The sequence below is a fragment of the Petaurus breviceps genome, unplaced genomic scaffold (genome assembly GCF_028583685.1).
Source record: "Petaurus breviceps papuanus isolate PSGF00001 unplaced genomic scaffold, PetGlider_PUasm1.0 38, whole genome shotgun sequence".
Lineage (NCBI taxonomy): Eukaryota > Metazoa > Chordata > Mammalia > Diprotodontia > Petauridae > Petaurus > Petaurus breviceps.
Window position 1 is genome coordinate 93,988,957 of NW_027186304.1, and position 22,341 is coordinate 94,011,297.

At 37.2% G+C, this 22,341-nt stretch overlaps 1 protein-coding gene across 1 annotated transcript in view; it reads right to left on the minus strand.

Annotated features, from left to right (window-relative positions):
- Positions 1–2,760: 2,760 nt before the first annotated feature.
- TPD52 (tumor protein D52) overlaps positions 2,761–22,341 on the minus strand; it is a 326,322-nt gene continuing 306,741 nt past the window's right edge. The window contains exon 3 of the mRNA XM_069100164.1: positions 2,761–3,061. Within this exon, the coding sequence (XP_068956265.1) occupies positions 2,908–3,061 (154 nt within the window). The 3' untranslated portion in view covers positions 2,761–2,907. The remainder of the gene's footprint in view (positions 3,062–22,341) is intronic.

A 22,341-nucleotide genomic window follows, 5' to 3' on the forward strand; every position in this document is an offset into this window, starting at 1 on the left:
ACACACACACACACACACACACGCACACACACACACACGTGTTTATTCTCTCTAATGTCAGTTTCAGGATATTAGGGATATACTTTCCAATCTCTGGCTTTCTTCAGAAAATAAATAGGAATTTATCTATGAATTAATCTAAACCATTCTTGAAACAATATTTTTGAGGTTGAGATCTGAACAGCACAGTTGGTATTCACATCACAAGTTCATAGTTAGAATTGAAAGGAACATTAGAGGTTCAACTCCCCCCATTTTATAGATTAGAAAACTGAGTTCGAGGAATTAAGTGACATTGTTGCCAAATGACAGAAATGGGTTCAGAAGAGAAAGGATTCCAGTCCTGGAGTCAGGAGGACCTGAGTTCAAATCCGGCCTCAGACACTTAACACAGAAACTAGGCATGTGACCTTGGGCAAGTCACTTAACCCCAACTGCCCTCCAAAAAGCAAAAAACAAACAAAAAAAAAACACCAAAAAGTATTTTTGAGTAGTATATATTTGAGTAGTAAACAGATGGGTGTCTGAAAAAGAGACATATAGACAATTAGTCTCAAAACTTTTTGTATAATGCATTCTTTTATGTCCTTAAATATCATCTCTTCCTCTGCTCAGCAGCAACCCCTCTCTACCATCAGGTACCTTGCACTATTCTAACCCCCTTTCTACCAACACTGAAAAGAATAGGGGCTATACAAATGGGTTGGTTTATTGACTAATTGTACTTTAATGGGAAGAAGTCAATGCCTTACCTCAATAAAGTATATTTTAAGCCTTTTATCTCTTGATACAGAATAAAAGACTTTGTCCTTTGTCAAAGGAAAAATAGGCATTACAAGCAGGCAAGAGGCTTGTGACCAGGGCTGTGCCCTCTAGTTCCATGAATATGCATATATGCCATCACCACTACTAGAAAAAAAATTCAAACAGAACTTATTTATGGTGAGAAAGAAGTGACATCTTCAATTAAAGATACCATATATTACTATTAAGATTAAGAAACCTGCAGTGAGATAAAAAAAAAAAACTATTCTTTTTTTGTTTGTTTTTGCTTTTTGGGAGGGGTGAAGGCAGGGTAATTGGTTAATTACCAATTACCAATTGGCTAAGTGACTTGCCCAAGGTCACATGGCTGGTGTTAAGTTTCTGAGACTGGATTTGAACTCAGGTCCTCCTAACTCTGGAGGAGGTTCCTGGGGCTCTATGTGGTCCAGGGCCAGTGCTCTATGCACTGCACCACCTAGATGCCCCCTATATTCTTACTCATTAGAAATTTGGGTACAGATTTCCTATGTGGTTTAGATATGAGAGGAGATCCCTAAGATCTCTTTACACATTCCCCAATATACATAGAATCAAAGTGAGATTGATACTGATCAAGTAGTTTACAAAATCACAGTAATAACCTTAGTCTTTGACTTGCTAGAGAAGAAAATATGCTCCATTATAAGGCCAAATTAAACTTAAAAATGCAGACTTATGGACAGAGAATGAATGTTGTTGTTATATAAATGATTTACACAGTACCTACTCTTTTTCCCCCAACCAAACATATTTCCATATTAGGATGTTGCAACAAAAGCCAAAAAATTTTTTTAAAGTGAGCTGTTTTGATCTGTACCCAGAATTTATCAGCTCTCTCTGGAAGTGGATAGCACTTTTCATGAGTCCTTTGGAATTACTTTGGATCATTGTCTTCATCAGAGTAGCTAAGCTTTTCACACTTGATCATTATCACAATGCTGCTGTTACTGTATACAATGTTCTGGTTCCACTCACTTCATTTTGTATCAATTCATATATAGTCTTCCCAGGTTTTTCTGAAACTATTCCCCTCTTCATTTCCTAAAGCACAATAGTATTCCATCACAATCATATACCACAACTTGTTCAACTATTTCACAATTAATAGGCATCCCATCAAATTACAACACTCTGCCACCATAAAAAAAGAGTTGCTGTAAATATTTTTGTATGTACAGGTCCCTTTCCTTTTCCTTTGATCTCTTTGGGATACAGATCTCTTAGTGGTATTGCTGATTCAAAGAGCATGCACAATTTTATAACCCTTTGGACACAACTCCAAATTGCTATCCAGAATGGTTGGACCAATTCACAACTCCAGCAATTCATTAGTGCCCCTATTTTTTGATATCCCCTCCAGCATTTGTCATTTTCCTTTTCTGTCATGTTTGTGGCTATGAGGTAGTGCCTCAGAGTTGTTTTAATTTGCTTTTCTGTAATCAATAGTGATTCAGAGCATTTTTTCATATGACTATGAATAGATTTGTTTTCTTCTTCTGAAAACTGTTTTTTTCTTTGACCATTTATAAATTGAGTAATGGCTCTTATTTTTATAAATTTAGCTCAGTTCCCTATATACTTGAGAAAGAAGGTATTTAACAGAAAAACTGGCTATCAATTCCCCTCTCCCCCACCCCCAGTTTCCTTCTTTCCTTCTAATTTTGGCTGCATTCATTTTGTTTTTGCAAAACCTTTTTAATTTCATGTAATCAAAATCATCTACTTTACCTCCTATGACCCTCTCTATCTCTTGTTTAAATAAACTCTTCTCTTATCCACAGATCTGAAATCTATTTTTCCCATGCTTCCCTAAATTGTGAATTCCCAAAATTCTTAAGGACTCCCAATTCTTCAACAATAATTCTTAAGAACAGATTTAAAAAAATTAGTATCACTGTAAGGAAGAGTTGTTAAAAGAAAAAGGGGGAAGAGAAAAAAAATACTGACAAGCAGTGGTTGCAATTACAGCTTTTATTTATTGAGATTTATATCTTGTATTAATTTCTTCATTCACAATGCATTATACTAGTTACACATTTGGTGAAATCTGGGTTTAACAAGTGGTCTCTAAAGCCTTGAAAGCACCAAAGTTTATTTGTCTTTTTATTCCTTTGACTTTGCGTCCCTACTCTCCTGGATTCCTAAGAGAACAGCATCAGCTTCTAGTAAAGTTGTATCTGTTTTTGCTCCCAGGAATCTGGATGTGAGTTCAAGATCCAGTAGTCGTAGGCGTACTCTGGCTCCTTTCTGATATTTTCTAAATAGGAAAAGGGCAGGGGAGGAGAGATAGAGGAAAAAGAAGTTTTAGTTTTACATATAATTTTGTGAGCAATTAGCTTAAAAATCAAAGCCAAAGTCATTTTAACTGGTGATGGCACAGAAAAATTAACAATGTCAACCTCAGCATCTTAAACTTTGTCATAACTAATGTAAATTGACTCCTAACATCATAGATTTAGACCTAGAAGGCACCTCAAAGGTCACTTCATTTTATAGATGAGAAAACTGACTAACTGTGAGGTTAAGTGACTTGCCCAAGGTAATTTAGGTACTAAGTAAAACATTGTCAGAGATGCAACCAGGTCTTCTAACTTCCACAACAACAGCTACTTCCACTGTACCATTCCACTTCCCTAAAGAACCTCCATGAAGCATATCCCGGGACCACTGGCTAACACTGCTGTAACTATGCATTTTCATCTTAAAGCTGAATTTTTCTGATTAAATAACTAATTTATAAACATACATTTCTGGCTGAAGTGTGGTACAAGTTAGTGCTGGATAGGAATATTTTCTTCTTAATTTGTTTCTGTTTTAATTTAATTCCATTTTAAAGTTAGATTTTTAATAAAGAAAAAAACTTGAGAGAGATGCTTGAAAATTTGGCTACAATTCAAATGTGATTTTTTTTTTTTTGCTTTACGGAGGGGGGAAGGCAGGGCAATTGGGGTTAAGTGACTTGTCCAAGGTCACACAGCCAGTAAGTGTTAAGTGTCTGAGACTGGATTTGAACTCAGGTCCTCCTGAATCTAGGGCTGGTGCTCTATTCACTGTGCCACCTAGCTGCCCCCAAACATGATTTTAAAGGTAAATTCTGGGGGCCCCGGGGCAGAGCCAAGATGGCAGCATAGAAGCAAGAAAATTCCATGAGCTCCCCCATAACCACCTCAAATACTTATAAAATATGACTCTAAAACTTTAGAGCTACAAAACCCACAAAATGACAGAGAGAAACAAATCTTCTGCTGAAAGCAGCCTGGCAGGCCTAAAGGAAGAGTCCATTGCAGAGTGCTGGGAGCTGAGCCTAGCCCTGAATGAGCCCATGGTTTTAGCCCCAGGGCGGCTCTGACCAGCAGTGGCTGAATCGGACTTTGGGAGAGTGGGTCCAGCAGCTCTGGCAGTTTCCACAATTATCAACCCATAGATGCCAAAAACAAAGTAAAAGGTCAGTGTGGAACTTTCTTCGAACTGAGGGGGGACAAAGCATGGTCCGGCCACTGCCCTCGGGCAAGAAGCGGTGGAGGCGTAGCGGCTGTGCAGCTGCTGCTGCGTGGCTGCTTCAGAGCTCCCTCCTGCAGATCATAGGGGGGCCAAGTGACCATTCAAAGGTAATCACTCTGGCTTTAACCTGCTTGGATCTGGATTGCTGTCTAGGGTGGAGGTCCTGGGGGGTGTGGCCAGTGGGCCAGAGCTTGTGGGGGCTGCAGAGAGGGCACCCAACTAATAGCTCTGGCAGCTGTAAAAACCCCAGCAATTTGGGACATAGCTCTCCTCTCTGGAAGCTGAGTTCTACCATGGCAAAGAGCTCAAAAGTCAAGTAACTGAGTGGCAACATTAGCAAGCAAAGCAAGCACAGCAACCTGACTTTGGATTCCTTTTTTGGGGATGGGGACAAAAAAGATCAAAGCATGGAATGGGAGGAAGACACCAAAGTCAGAACTTCTGCACCAAAAGCTTCCAAGAAAAATATGAACTGCTTACAGGCCATGGAGGAGCTCAAAAGGACTTTGAAAATCAGCTAAGAGAAGTGGAGGAAAAATTGGGAAGAGAAATGAGAATGATGCAAGAAAATCATAAAAACCTGACTAAAGAAAAATAACACCTTAAAAAATAGACTAACTCAAATGGCCAAAGAGGAATGACTTTATGAGAAATCAAGATACTATAAAACAGATCCAAACAAATGAAAAAAAAAATAGAAGTCAATGTCAAATATCTCATTGGAAAAATCACTGACCTGGAAAATAGATCCAGAACAGATAATCTAAAAATTATTGGACTACCTGAAAGCCACGATCAATAAAAGAACCTAGAAATCAAGAAATTCTCAAGGAAAATTGCCCTGATATTCTAGAACCAGAGGACAAAATAGAAATGGAAAGAATTCACCGATCGCCTCTTGAAAAAGATCCCCAAAAGAAAACTCCTAGGAATATTATAGCCAAGTTCTGGAGTTCCCTGATCAAGAAGAAAATATTACAAGCAGCCAAGAAGAAATAATTTGAATATTGTGGAAACACAATCAGGATAACACAAGATCTAGCAGCTCCTACATTAAAGGATCAAAGGGCTGGGAATATAATATTCCAGAGGTCAAAGAAGCTAGGATTAAAACCAAGAATCACCTACCCAGCAAAACTGAGTATAATGCTACAGGGGAAAATATGATCATTCAATGAAATAGAGGACTTTTAAGCATTCTTGATGAAAAAACCTGAGTTGAATAGAAAATATGACATTCAAATATAAGAAGCAAGAGAAGCATGAGAAGGTAAACAGGGAAAAGAAATCATAAGGAACTTATCAAAGTTGAACTATTTACTTTCCTACATGGAAAAATGATAATTGTAACTTGTGAAACTTTTCTCAGTATGAGGATAGTTGAAGGGAATATAAATGTATATATGTGTATACATACATATATATGTCTTCATAGGAGGGTATATGTACGTATGAATGCATATGTGTAGCAGCAAGCACCCCAAGCGTCCTCAGGGTTTGCTGCCACCACAGGTTCTTGGATCTGCTTTGTTAAAGGAAAGCAACTCAAAATGGGTTAACAAGCTTACTTTAATCAGTCAGACATATATCGTTTACCTTGTTCAGGGGAAAAGGTCAGCACCCCGAACTTCAAAGTACACAGAATTATCAAGACAGAAACAGATCTAGTAGACAGATTTCAAACTGTCCAACCATTACATCCATACCCAGTCAACATCTGGGTTTCAACATCTGGGTTTTTTCAAAGCCGAGGGGCTCAGGACAACGGCTTCCCAGAATCCATATCAAATCACAGAACACTTCTCAAAGTGAGCCCCAAAACAAAGCCTCAAATCAGGGTTTATATACCCTTCTCCTGGCTCAGAGAATGTAACAACCTTCTGGACCCACTGGCCAATCAAGAAGTATCTATTGAAAAACAAGCCTCCCACCCCAGGCTTCAGGTGCACTTTAGCCTAGGGGCAGGGAAGATCTTCCAAATTTGCATTCCATTACAATATGTGAGTGTGTGTATATATGTGTATAGGTATACATAGACAGAGGGCACAGTATCAATTGAATAGGAAGGGATGATATTTAAAAAATAAAATTAAGAGGTGAGAGAGGAATATAATGAGAGAAGACAGGGAGAGACAGAATAGGGTAAATTATCTCATATAAAAGAGGCAAGGGGAAACTGTTACAATGGAGGGGAAGAACAGGAATGCAAAAGGGAATGGGTCAACCTTACTCTCTCACTGATTTTGGCTTCAGGAGGGAATAACATACACACTATATTGGGTATCTTACCCTACAGGAAAGTAGGGGGAAGGAGATAAGAAGGAGGAAGACAGAAAGGAGAGCAGTTTTGGGGGACGGTAGTTAGAAGCAAACATTTTTGAAAAGGGACAGGGTCAAAGTAAAAAACAGAACAAGTGGGGGGGCGGGATAGGATGGAGGGAAATATAATCAGTCTTTTACAATATATCCACTATGGAAATGTTTTGCATAATTACTCATGTACAACCTATATTGAATGGCTTATCTTCCCAGTAAGGGTGGGTGACAAGGAAAGAAGGGAAAGAATCTGGAATTCAAAGTTTTAAAATAAAATGATTAAAAAGTTATTATCATTATTTTTTACATGCAATTGGGTAATAAGATATACAGGCACTAGGGTGTGGAGATCCATCTTGCCCTACTGGAAAGTTGGAGGGGGCATGGGGGAAGATATAGGAGAGAGGAGATTGGGGCAGGGGGTATTCAATGGGATTGCGGGTAGGGGAAAGATGGGAGAAAATCTGTAATATAAAATCTTATGGAAATGAATGTTGTAAATTAAAAACAAAATTTTAAAAAAGAAAAAATATTAAAAAAGAAAAAAGAAAGATATTTTTAAAAAGGCAAATTCTGCATATTATATAAGACAGAAGGAATAGGAACGCAAGACCAAATTACTAATGTACAAAACTCTTCATAATACATTGCATTATTATGAAACATATGTTGTTAACCTTTAAAAAGTTTGGTTAAAGGAGACAACAGGCTAGATAATATACATTTACAGCATTTATTCCCTTAAAACTAGCAAACTTGTACAAGGAGTTAGGAGAGCTAAGTCCTAACTGATGAAGAAGAGAATGAGAAGTTTTAAATATATTTTAGAGCCATCCCAATTCAGAGTAAAATTTATGATTACAAGGAATTGACGAGGTGTCAACCTAGAACACCTGTGTTTTCTTTATCATTAATATGCTGTAATACAATACATGACCCACAAAATATTTAGATAAGAAAAGGTTCCATTATTCAAGATAGTATCTTACGTTCAGAATCTTATCCTTGGTAGAAGAAAGAATGCTCCCTAACAGTTAGCCCTGTCTGGGGGAGGAGATATTCTCTGAGTTTACTCAGAGAACAAAGAAGCTAGCTGTTGGGTCTGTTTTATGATCTCGGGATGTCTCTATTCTTCTCTTGTAAGAAGTATGTCCCACGATAAGGGGAAATCCCACTTTTAGCCTTTCCTGGTCTCTGGAGTTGCTGACACAGAAAAAGGCATTTTTAAAGTAAGGCAAAGCAGTCTATTTGATTAATTCAGACTTTGGTCAAAAATATATTTAATGATTATCAATGTATAGCCATATGGTCATTATGGCTTAATCTAAAGCAATTACACATATAATAGAATTCTGGCTGAAGGCTATTTCATAAATAATCCCCTTTAAAAAATAGAACTGGTAAAATCATCATACATAATTAACTGAAAAGTTACTTTTATTAAATAAACTGACTTTATAGTAAATTGAAAAAAGTACTTAGAGCACAGATTTAGAGCTTCAAGAGATCTTGGCAGGCCTCTAGGCCACTCCCCTGATTGGACTGATGAAGAATGGAGGCCCAGACAGGTTAAATGACTGGCTCAAAGTCATACAGGCAGTTAAGCAGTAGAGGCAGGATTTGAACCAAGGCCCTTTGACTCCAAATCCAGTATTCAATCTATTATATCATACTTGAGTGGACTAAAAAAGTACAAATCTTATAAATTTAATAAACCCTGAGCTCATTTTATAAAGTCAGAAAATAAATAAGTGATTTCAAAAATGTTTTAAAAAGAATAAAATTATTTATGTAAGCATTTTAAGACAATGACATTCTTGGTCAAGGTAAAACTGGACTACTTAACTACCCATGCCTTGCATTTTCTTAAACAACTTAAATAATCTTGGGCTTTCTAAGGGAACATAAAGATTTGGGTTCTACAACCATTAAGTGAAAATTCAAATTATTTATATTGTGGGAGAAAAGTTATTTGCGTTTTAGGCACAAGCTTCTCAGATATGAGTTTATTAACTAAATTAATATAATTTTAAATATCTCTGCTCAGAGAGAAAAAAAGTCCAAAAGAGCACAGTTTCCTTTGAAAAATCTCTCTTACATCAGCCACTTGAGTTACAATTCTATAATATTCCCAAAGACAAAATTAATATCACAATATGCTAGAACATAGTTAGGAGCCCAGATGTAAGTTCTTTTGGTTGGGATTCATCAAACAAAACAATCACTTAACTTTTGGTACTAGAGAATTATTCTCCTAAAAGTATCTCCTGATTCCTCTTTACTCTTACGGATTCTCCTTTCCACCTGTCAAAGGTGAATTCAAGAGCCCGTTCTATTAACTGAACTAATAAAAGACTTCTTCCTTCTTTTAGTCTGATCATTATCACCCTTAACACTTCAACAATGATTCTGTTCTGTGCTGAACAGGATTTTCTTTTTGATACCAGTTAGGTCTTTGATACAAATGGTTTTATTTCAGTGCAGGATATTGTTCTGGAATTGATAGTTCAAAGAGTCATAAGGGTTTCTTATTCAGATTAGCCCAAGGACTTTAGACTAAACTACAATCCTAATGTTATTTTGTATTTAGCCAGAAGAGAGAATGGGACTGGAGAAGAACATGTTATTTTACTTCCAGTGTCCCCTTCCATAATTTCTCTCTAAATTAGAAGATTCATCCCATGTGAATAACTTGTATTTCACTGTTTTACTTCAAGGATCTTTATTTTTCATCATTCTACAACTCCCTCCACAATGTAGACTGTGATCTCTCTATAAATAAGTAAATGGTCTTCAACAGTAACTAGCCAATAAATTAATCACTCTGTGGTTAATAGAATGAAGGCTCCAGAGGACTCAATGGAAAGGTAAAATGAGGTAGGGTCACAGAAGAGTAATAACTTATAGGGATGAGTGTAATGGAACTGGGATACTTTGAGACCATGCCTCTTTATAAAATAGATTTTGCTCTTTGTTCTAACACACACAATATACATACATATACATGCTAAAAGTATAAGAAAATAAAAGTAACTCAGTACGGAAAAGAACCTTATCCTTTATTATTAACTGAATTGTGCCCTTCCCTCAGAAAATTACTTTGTATGTATTTCACATTTAACTTTCTATATTCATATTTCCATCAAGAGAAAGTAAGCTCCTTGAAGGAAGGGGCCTGGTTTTTTTTTTAAGGGTCTTTGTATTCCTCATGCCAAACACAATGCCCGCTGAATAAGATTTTTTGAAATTACTTCAACTGAATTAGTCTTGAGCAAAGTTTTCTAACATATTTTTCACCATCCTCCCCTCATTTAGTAATAAAGCATATGTTGATTTAATTTGTAAAGTCTCTGAGTTTTGGGGTAGGAATTCTCTACGTCCTCATCTCCTGTAACAGATTGTGGTCCACATACTACAATTTCTTTTATGGTTTTTTTTTTTTTGGACAAATATTTATCATCAGGGGGCAGCTAGTTGGTACGGTGGATAGAGTGAGGGGCCTGGTGTCTGGAAGAATCATCTTCCTGAGTTCAGATCTGGCCTCAGACACTTACTAGATGTGTGATCTTGAGCACATATAGCTGGGTAAGTCACTTAACCCTGTGTGGCTCAGTTTCCTCATCTATAAAATCAGCAAGAGAAGGAAATGGCAAAAACACTCCTGCACTCCTGTATCTCTGCCAAGAAAACCCCAAGTGGGTTTTGGAAGAGTTGGACACAACTGAAACTACTTAACAAAAATAAGAACAAATTTATCATGAGTCTTTTTGCAAATACTTACTACTACTACTACTACTATTACTACTACTACTACTACTACTACTACTACTAGCTAAGATTCACATAGTGCTTTAAGGTTTGCAAAGTTCTTTGCAAGTATTATCTTGTTTTATTTTCATAACTCTGGGAGGTAAGAACTATAATTATCCTCATTTTGCAGATGTGGAAATTGAGATAGAGATGAAATAACTTGCCCAGGGTCTCATAGTAAGTCTCTGAGACTGCATTTGAACTTCTGTCTTCCTGACTTCAGTGTCCCATGAAACGCTGCTTTCTGTTGCATTTGGATACAGAATAAAACTAATCCTTTATTTTCCTAGAACACTCTGTGCTTTGCTCTGTCCTGCCACACAATACCCTAAGGACTTCCTGGCCTTTCTCGCCCTCCTTTGGCTGAGATCTTTTTAATGTGTTGTCTTCCCCAATTAGACGGCAAGCTCCTTGAAAATAGGACCTATCAAAGCTACTGAAGTTCAGGGGAAGCTTATTCAAAATCCATATCTACATGTCTGGTTTCTGAAAACTATGTATTCTGGCAATGTAATTTGTGGTTAGTTTTTTTTTTTATTATAGCTTGGGAAAATGTGTTCAATTCCCCTGCACTATTTATATCGCTTTATTTCAAGTTTCTCTTGTTCCATTTGTCGAAGCTTAAAAAGTGGCAGCAATGAGAACTCTTTTTCTGGATGTCTATAGTTTCAATAGTCATTTGTCAGACACTGACTATGATAATATCAAGGGAAATTATTTTGAAAGACACAAACTCTGATCAATGAATCAATCATGATTCTAAACCAAATCATGGAGCATTCATTAGGGCTTTTTAATTAATTAATTTTATTATATTTTTATATAATTATACATAAGTTATATAATTATAAGTTTTTATATATTTGTATATAAATAAGTTATATAATTATAAGTTATATAATATTATTAATTAATTAATTTTATTAAATTAGTATTATTATTACTAAGCACTGGAGGTACTGTAGTTTCCCACCTTTGACAGAGAGGTGTTTGACTGGCCTAAGAATGTAGATACTTACATTTTCATATATACCAATGAATGAATTTATTTTGACCATTCTTAATTGTTTAAAGAGAGGGCTTTTATTGGGGCAGGGTAAGAATTTTAGGGGAAATAGTGATAGTATTAACAAAAAAAAAGAAGAAAATAATGTAAATAAACAAATGAAAGCAAAAAGGAATTCAGAGGAAGGACACAGACAAGCAGGGCAGTGTGGGTACCAACAAATTAAATTTAGTTATATTTAAGTATATACTTAAAGATAAACTGAAACAAACTACTTTGAAAGCCTTATGGAACCTACTCAGAGGAATGAGAAGACAGCAGAGGTCTAATTATAAAACATTGCCTACCTCCAGACAGAGATGTAACGGACTCAAAGTTCAGAAGGAAACACACACTTGTGGACACAGTCAATATGGGGGATTTGTATTGTCTAACTTTGCATGTTTGTTATGAGTTTTGTTATTTTTTTTCCTTCCTGAGGGGATGTGGGAGGGAAAGCAAATAACTGTTAATTGATAAAAATGATCCTGATACAAGGGGTACACACACCAGAGGTATCAAATGTGGATGGGCTGCATGTAGCCCACAATACTCTTGAGCAGCCAGAACTGGATTAAAATGTAACTGGGAAATATTTCACAAAATAAATAAAAACTCAATAAAACGTAGATAATGTTAATATGCGGTCTTCTCTGTCAATGTGACTTACAAGTATTCTTTTGCATTTTTTTTTTAAAGCAATCGGGGTTAAGTAACTTGCTCAAGGTTACACGGCCAGTTATTTCTGGGTGTGGTGCTAAGTATCTGAGCCCAGATTTGATCCAGGTCATCCCAACACTGGAGCCGGTGCTCTTACTCGCTGAGCCACCTGGCCGCCCCTAAGCAATTGGGGTTAAGTAACTTGCTCAAGGTTACACGGCCAGGCGTTTCTGGGTGGGTGCTAAGTGTATGAGCCCGGGATTCGATCTCCAGGTCTCCTCAACACTGGAGCCGGTGCTCTTACTTGCTATTCTTTTGCATTTTGATTTATGTATAGTTGAGTGGCCCTGTATGTATTTGACACCTCTGCTGTATACAAAGTCACTGTTTTGTATGTAATCTTCAGTTCTTTGTACAGTACATGGAAATGTTCATGTTCACTGATGTCCGTCAAGTTCATAATAATGAAGAAAATTAAAAAAGTCATTTGACTAAATAATTGTCTAAAAATAATCTACAAAAATACTTGGGAGTCCAGTAACATTAGAGAATAGAATATAGGAACCATTCTAGTCAGATAAGTTTAAATATTAGAGGTTTCCTAGAAGATATAAACTTTAGGTTATTCAAATCTAGTTAAAATATGATTTTAAATAAATTTCTAGTTGACCTTTTGTCTGTAAATATTTATATTTTAAATATACTATAAATGTAATGTTCTAAAAGAAGGAAATTTTGTAAATTAATGAGAATATTCACATCTTCTATGGTGTGGAAAAAATAACATTCAACAACAAACACAAATAGTTCAAACATCTTAGCATAAACCACTGTGTAACTACAAATATTGCCAATTATACAAACTAATAAGAGAATATAAATGTAATGTCATGTGGATTAGGTCAGCTTTTAAACCACAGGTTTAGGGAAGGGGGTCTGTGGATAAATAAGCTTTCTGCCTTAAAGGAGAAGACTCTAGGTCAAGGTGAATACACAAACAGAATGAGTAAGCTATTATTTGTCTTAGGCATCTCCTTTATGATTTTATGGACTCTCTAACACAGACTACTCTCCCCTCCCCTGGCCTTCTGTCCAGACTGGGTGCTATGATTTTCCCTTTCCCCTTAGTATGTACTATTTTCATAAATCAGATTAAGTTGTCCTTCTGTATACTTTCTCCAAACTTACTATGTCTTTTTGGAGTCACGGTTAACAAGAACGTGCAGAGTATTTACAGAAACTACCATTTAGTTCAGGGGTAGGATAAAGCTTTCTATTTTTCTAATAACCATATGGACAACTTCTTGCCATTTGCTTTTGTTTCTGGAAAGGGAGTAATGGCTATATTCACTGACACAGTGACTTTCATACCAAATACCCTTCCCGGCCACCACTCCTTCATATGCGTTGTCTCTCCCTAAGTAAGCTCCTTCTAGGTAAGGATGCTGCTGCTTGTGTTCTCTCTCATAGCTTTAGCCCTTAGTATGATGCTTGGCAGACAGTAAGCCTTTTTTATTATGTGCATTTTATTCAATAATTCATTCTTTGTGTAGGGGAGGTAAGGAGGTAAAGTGTTTTTTGGATGGAGTAATTAATTAAGTCATTGCTTTCTGGAAATATTTTATAGGAACTCTTCTCTCCTATGGGTGCTATAGACTTCTTTCTTCCTTTTCTTTCATCAATCTGCATCAAAGCAGAAGCATTTGGAAGCAAAGAAGTAAGAGTAATAAGAAGGTATGAACTAGAGATATTAAATGAAAGAGACTAATTTCCCCTCATAGGTATCACTGAGCCTTGATGGGATGGGACCCATCATTGACAGTAGCAAAATGAAAAGGATGAGTAAAAAAGTCTGTATACTGTTTCCTTGATGATCTTTCAGGACTGATTGTGCCTTCTTTCACACCTGCCAACACACTGGTCTTGGAAAGAACCAGCATAATTCTTGTTCCCTATTGCTTTCAGATGTTAATCCCACTGCTACCATCACCACTCTCCTCCCTGAAGTCCATTCTATCCAGATGTAACACCAACCCAGATCCTGGTGGCAGTTATCTAATTCTCCCCGTGTCATCTTCCCACCTTTCACAAGGAATTTAGTACCTCTCTCATGGCTTCCCTCTCTATTCTAACTATGTTTATACTAAGGGGATTCAATACACATACTGATGCTCTCAACTCCTATGACCTGCTTCTTCACTCCATCTCAGTCACACATAGGGATGGTTTCACTCTTGATTATGCCATTTACAAGTATTCCACCTCTATGATGAAGATTTCTGAAAATCTCTCTCTGACCTGTAATTTTTTCTCTTTCTATGCCTCATTCTTTCTAAACCTGTTCTTTATCCTCATGGTGACCTCAAAGCCCTCTATCTCCCAAGCCATCACTCTTGCTCTGGCTTCACTTTTCTCTCTTCTTAATCTTGACCCTAGAGTTAAGTAGTTCAATATTACACCATCCTCTGCTCTCAAAGCCTTTCTCTTTTTCTCCTACCACCATTCAAGATTTGCCAAGCAACAAACCAGTATTTCTTCTATCATCTGCCTCCTCTGTAACCATGCTGCCTTGGCCATCTACAAATCTGTGCTGTCTAATATCAGGCGGACCACTAAAGCAAGGCAATTCTTTTACTCTTCTATGATTCTCTTTTATACGTCTCACAAATTCTCTTCTTTGATCCCTCCCACCTCTCCTAGGGAGAAAACAAGAGCTTATTTTCACTATCATATCACTCTTCTCCTTTACTCATCTCAAAACTCCTTGAGACACCAATTTCTCATTCTCTGATCCATTAACTTCAGTGTCTGATGGAAGTCCTTTTCTTTGCCCAGGCCAGTTTTTCTACTTATTCCCTCAATCCCTGGCCCTCTTGTTTCCTCTTGCAGATTACGTCCTCAACTAGGTCTCTCCATCCTCAAAAAGTCCTTCCTGATATAATCATACCATTCCTCACCATTCCTGTCCACATCAGCTTACGCTAGTGCCCTTCTTTTAACAGCCAAACTCCCAGAAAAAGCTCTCTAAGTGGGGCTTCTACTTCTCAACTCCTTGCGAGTCAGCTTGTGACCTCATCACTCAGTTGATAGCTTTTTCCTAAATGGCAGATCCAAAGGCCTTTACTCTATCCTCATTCGTTTTGACTTTCCTGAAGTATTCGACACTATGGACCACTCTCTCCTCTCTGGGTTTTTGTGACACTACTTTCTCTTGATTCTTTCTTCTATCAGTCTGATCATTTCTTCTCAGACTCCTTTGCTGTAGCAACATCCATGTGTTGTCCCCTAATTATGGGGGTACCCCAAGATTCTGTCTTAGACATTTTCTTTCATCTCTACACTTTCTCACCTGGTGACCTCATTACCTCCCATGGTTTTTTTTTTTTCCTGTTGAAAGCATCTGCTTTTGTAGAATACAAGGTTTAAAACCATAATGAACTGAATTTCTATGCCATCTTTTTGGTCTTCAAGTTTCTTTACAATATGGTCAAACTACCAAGTCTCCCGTGTGTGTGTGTGTGTGTGTGTGTGTGTGTGTGTGTGTATGTGTATGTGCTTTGACTATTAGTGGATGAAAATTTAAGACATTTCTCATTAAAAAGTATTTTGTAAGTGGTAATAAAATATGTCTTTGAGTTTAATCTAGTCCCAAAGAGTTCTTATTCCTTTTCTTACATTCTGACTCTGACTGGTACACTCTTCTCAAAGCAGTTATAATGAGGAAAAAAAATAGTTGCCATTTTAACACAAATATTTAAAATACAAAACCAAAATTTATATACTTCTTGAAATAACTCTTAGAGAATGTGAAATAAGAAAAAGCATTAGAACTTTACTAGTTCACTTAATGCTGAAAATTAGGGGGCTAACCTAACTCATCTTTAAGGCATGGCCCTGGTGTCCTTATGGCACAGTGGCAGGTCAGATGGTAATTTGGAGGACACTCAGGCAGGGCAGAAGTTAAGACCTGGCAGTTCTCCATCTCATTGGAAGCATTGTAGTTGATGACTCCCAGATCATCTAAATGGTGTGACCAGCCACGTCACTCTTCTAATCAGCTATCCCATGAGGTCTAGGTGGCCCAGGGTCAGGAGATGGGTAAGAGAAGGCAAGGGTGGAAGGGCATAATAATGGCAGTTCTTCCTGCCCTGTTGATCTGATAGGATCTGGATGACTTAGGGATCAGGAGAGGTAGGGAGGACTTCCTTACTTATAGGGAATCCCTCAACTTGGATTCTGAGTTGGAGTTCCTTTCTGATAAGAATAAATACCTTTGGCAAGTCTTCTTGTTTTATGCTTTTTTTTGCTATTAATAAGAGAGTTGTTGAATAAAGTTAAACCTGCTGTTATATGTTTCAAGGAATTTTCTACCATTCTGTTATATACATATCTTTCTCTGGGATATTGGAGACATGAGGACAAAATCCAAAAACAGTCTTTGCTTTCAAGTAGCTTACACTTTACTTGAGGGGTAGGGTGGGAATATAACATGAAAACAAATAAGTGGATAGAAAATAGTTTTCACAAGGTTGAGAACTTTTCAAAGTAGGTAGAGATTAGCTGTCACCTAAACTGATTATTCAAGAAAGCTAAGATTCTAGGAGGTATGGCGGAAGTGTATCACATGTATAGGACACAGTCTTTGCAAAAACATGGGGATAAGAGACAGCAATTAGTCTGAACCGGCTGGAATATAGAGTGCATCAAAGTGAGTATTATTGAATTAGTCTGGAAAAGAGACTGGAGTCAGATAGTGCAGGGCTTTAACTCCAAGATGAGGAGTTTGTAGTTTATCCTAGAGGAAAAAGAGAAAACAAAACAAAAAAAGTTTCCACCTCTAAACTCCATAAGACCTCCCTCAAACGTCAATCTTCAAGGAACTTGCGACAACTGCCCTTAAAGCTTTTGGAGATCCTAACTCCAATTTCCTAGAAACTTTCTCTTCCTGGACTTATCCTCTCAACTTGGGCTGTTTCAAAGTGATGTTCCAGGTTAAGATTCATCAATCTGATTTATTTATCCCAAGGCTATGGGTTTGCATCTAAGGGCCCTTCTTTTCTGGAAGCCATGTGGTTCTGAAGTCATGATCTAGACTGCCATGACCCCATTTCATGACCTTAGTATTTCATGCTGCTATATAAAGAGATTCCATGTCTATATGAACTTTTGGTTTTCTGTTCAATCCCACCTCCATGAAAATTTTCTTTTCTTTCTTGATAGAAAATTATTTAAAACTTTATCTGCATGAGAAAAATGTAAGATAAAGAGGCAATAATATCATTTAAATATCATTTAACACCTCTGGTCTTAAGCTTTATTACCCGTGAAAATGAGGGTATTAGACAAAACTTGTATGGTGGAAAATAAATTTAATTCATAGTTAGAATATATAATTCTGCTCCTTATTCTCTTGAGAACTTGCAAAAATAACTATGTTTCTAGGTTTAAGTTTCCTCATATGTAAATTTAGGGCGCTAAACTAGCTCACCTTTAAGATTCCTTTCAGCTCAAAATTTTATGATCCTATAACTAACTAGATAAGCTCTAAGTTTTGAAATCCCATGATTCTGTAATTTTATTTAATTCTCCTTTGACTACCTATGTTACACAGAATACATATAAACATACAATTGTTTTAAAAAATTGGATTGCCGGTGACATGCAAAATACACACATACACACAATCTGATAGGTTTTATACTCAAAATTTGCTAATGTGTCATTAAAATAAAATCTTTTCTCCTCCTCTATGTAATGCAGAAGATAAATAAACTTGATTTTCAGGTAATGTCTTAACAATTAGATTTATCCAAAAATGAAATACAGGGTAGGATGTTCCTCCTACTTGGACGTTTCTAAGTAGAGGGCAGGTGACCATCATTGGGTACTGGTTTTGGACTAGATGGCTACTGAGGTCTGTTCCAATTCAAAATTGTCTGATTCTGCAATTCAGAGTAATGCCAGTGAGCCCTCAGGGGCTGAGGGTATATGCTAGAGTATATAATGAGCAAATCACTTAACTTCTCTGGGCTTCAATAACTTCATTTTTAAATTAGGGCATTGGATTAGATGATAATATCCCTTCTAGATCTAAATCTATGAATCCTAAGTAAATACACAGCAGTGCCAAGTTACTACAAACTTAGTATGAAAAGGAAAATAAGTGAATTTTATCTAGCAAAAGGTACAGTGAGAGAGGGCTGTTTCAAAAGACTAGACTTGGCCAGATAAATGACATGTCAACCATATTTTCTTTTCATAGTCTAGGAAAGAACTACAAATACATAAATACTTATTTTTTTCTTTAGCAATGATATAAAGCACGTTTTATAATTTCAATACCTTCATTCAGGTAATAAGATTTCAAGGAATCAAAACATTTAAAGAAATTTTTTTTCAGGCAAGGGAGGAATGTCAGAAATACTTTGATATTTTTGTGGGTCTTGGTACTCCCATATATGAGTACTCCTTTTGGAAGTGGAATTAGAGGGGAGGACAAAGGAAGCTTGTATAAGAACCTCAGCTGACAGAAATCACAGCATCACCATCAGCAAATATTAAGTCCCAACTATGTGGAAGATACTTATTTGGTAGTGGGTTAAGGGGGTTCAAAGAAGTACTAGATACAGTATTTCCTCTCCAAAGGCTCTCACAATTTAAATTAAGTTAAAAAAATAAGATCTTAGAGCTGAAAGGGCTTTGGGGTCACCTTGTATGCCCCCTTCATTTTGTGGATGAGGAAACTGAGAACCTGAAAGGTTAAGTGACTTGCCCCAAGTTAAATGCAATAATTGACAGACAGCTAGGATTTGAAATTAGCCCCTCTGACTTCAAATACACAGCTCTCCCTTTACATTATGCAGTCAGAGGGACTGCTCCTTCAAATGTACAAGAAAAAAGAATACAAGATAAGGCAGTATTGAGGTAAGTGGAAAGGGAACAAAAATTTTAAATCTGCTGTAGTAATTCAGAGGACAGACAAGTTACTTCCAGCTGGGGTGGTCAGGGAAGTTAAGAGGGAAGGTAGATGTGAATTGGGCCTTTAAAGGATGTGCAGGATTTAAACAGGCATAATGGAAAGGAAAAGCATTCTTGATGGGGGTAGTGGTCTGGCATTGTGACAAGGAACAGGCCAACTGGGCTGAAGCAAAAGATTCATAAGGGAGTAATAGGAGACAAAGCTGAAAAAGTGGAGAGGAAAGCAACTGTGAAGTGGCTTAAAAACAAGGCTGAGGAGTTGGGACTTTTCGCTGACATCTAAAAGATTACCTAAATAAGAAAAGCTTTTAAAAGTTCAGAGTTTTGAAATACTTATTATTTATTCATCAAATTAATTAGCCATTTTACTTATCCTTTGCAAAATTAAAATCCTTACTCCTCATATCTATTAAATATAAAATGTAATAAAAATAGACATTTCATTAAAGTTTGTGGTCTGTGTTCTTCTTTTATGGATAGATTCTTTTTGGAAATTCATATTATTTTCCATCATCTCATAAAAATTGCAAGGTGAAGGAAAATCTCAGCATTATTAAATTCTTTACAGAAATAGGAAATTACTATTTTTAGTAAAAAACAAGAAATACACCTAGGAAAAAGACATGTGTACAAGATGTACAAGAGATGGGAGAAAATGACAAAATACAATAAAACCCTCTAAAGAAGAACGATCTTCAATGGATGTTTTCAACATTACAGTGGTGCAATGAAGGTTAGTATTAAATTCAGAACTTGATTTTAAAAAGCATAATATTATCAGAATAAGGAGATTAGAGTCCAGCCATTCACAAAGCTTTCTCAACCTGTTATATCTCTCTGTAAAGGCTACCCCCTTCTCCATCAGTAAGTTCCTCTTGGAACTCATTTTGTAAAGGGGCTCAGGCTACCCTTCATTGCCCTCCTGGCCTTTTCCTGGCTTTTGATCTTCCAAACCATGTGGCCATTCCTGGTGCCTTCTGCATTCACCTCCCTCTTCAGTTCCTTTGTGTTATCTTTCCTTGTTAGAATGTAAGCTCCTTGAGGACAAAGACTGTCTTTGCTTGTACTTGTATCCCCATTACTCAGCACAACACCTGGTACATGGTAAATGTTTAATAAATGTTTGTTCCCTTTCTTCCTGCTGATCTGACAGTATCCAAATGGCTATTTTCTCAGTTCTAGAGGAATGATGATAAATTAAAAGGATACTAGATTTCTATAGTCAGAAATGTTTAGTGATTAAAGAACCACTGAGTTCATAATGGAAAAGTAGCAAAGGTTTAACAAAAGGTTTAGCTGCATTAACAATACATACATATGATATACAGGCAATAGGGTATAGAAATACATCTTGCCCTACAAGAAAGTAAGGGGGAGAATTAGGTGGAACATAAGAGAGGGCAGTTTGAGGGAAGGGGTATTGAGTATGCTTGTCATCTTGGATTGGGGGTAGGGGAGAGATGGAAAGAAAATCTGTAACTCAAAATCTTTGGGAAATGAATGCTGAAAACTAAAAATAAAAAAACAATACATACATACATTATATGTGTGTATAGATATAGATATACATATATTCTAAAAATATCAAAGGGGATATAGAAGTAAAACTTACAGTAAGTATATAGTATAAAGAAAGCAGAAGGAAAACCCTCTGGGTCCACTACAAATTTATGTTGCACAACCTCAAATGGACCCTCACTGCTGCTAGGCAATCCTCCTATACCCCCCTTATCAATTCACCTGCCCAGTCTCCACTGCAGCTCTTCCAAACCTTTTCATGCCTCCTCAAACCTCCTATAGCTCACTTTTGCTCCTACTCTTTAGCTGAGAACCACGTTGCATATTTTACAGAAATAATTGTGGCCATTCACTGTGAACTCCCTCTTCTCCCTTCCTTCTCATCTCCTTTCATTCAGATTCCTTCATCCCTGTCTTACATGATGAGTGGCCTTAGGCTAACTTGGTTAGGACCAAGGCTAACCCTTCATCTTGCTCAAGTGATCTCATTCCATCCCATTTTCTCCAATAGACTGGAAATAAGTGAAAGCGTGAGGATGAAAAAAAAAAAGAGTGGGTGCTGAAGGGGTAGTCTGTTTCACTTATTTTCAATCTTTCCCTGTGTTCAGGCTCATTTTCTACTGCCTACAAACATGCCCATGTCTCCCCCATCCTAAAAAAACCGATCACTTGATCCTTCCATCCCTGCTAACTATTGTCCCATTTGCTCTCTGAAGCTAAAATCCTTGAAAAGTTATCTCTAATAGGTGCCTCCACTTTCTCTCCTCTCATTCTCTTCTTAACTCCTTACAGTCTGGCTTCTGACCTTATCATTCCACCAAAACTGCCTTCTCTGAAGTTACTTCAAACCATAGGTATACCTCAGGATTCTGTCCTGGGCCCTGTTCTCTTCTCCCCCACACTATTTCACTTGGTGAGCTCATCAGCTCCCAAGGATTTACTTAGCATCTCTATGCTAATGATTGTCAAATCTACCTATCCTGCCTCAATCTCTTTGCTGACCTTCAATCTCACATCTCTCCAATTGCCTTTCAGACACCTCAAACTAGGCGAAATCTTGAACTCAGCAAGTCCTAAATGGAACCTTTTATCCTTTCCCCTAAGCACACCCCCAAGTCCCTGAGGTCCACAACCTATTAATCATCTTGGATTCCTCACTATCTCTCATCACCAACCTCCCCGCCCCGCCCCATGTCCAAGCTATTGCCAAGGCCTATTGATTTCACCTTTGCAACATCTCTCGAATATGCCCCTTCTTTCCTCTGACCCTGCCACCACTCTAATGCAGGCCCTCATGACATCACATCTGGATTATTGCAACAGTTGGTTGGTGAGTCTGCCTGCCTCAGGTCTCTCCCTACTCTAATTCAGCCACTAAAATGATCTTCCTAAAGTGTCTAATCATAACCCCATGTCCCCCATTCAGTAAACTCCAATGGTTTCCTATTTTCTCCAGGAACAAATACAAAATGTTGTTTGGCATTCAAAGCCATTTATAACTTCCCCCCTCCTACCTTTCCAGTCTTCTTAAAACTTACTCCCCACAAATGTTCTTCCAATCAGTGACAATGGTGTCCTCACTGTCTCATGAATTGGTCATTTTCTCAGGCTGTCCACCATGCCTGAAATCCTCTTCCTTCTCTGCTCTGACTGATGACCTCCCTGGCTTTCTTTTAGTTCAAATGAAAATCCCACCTTCTACAGGAAGC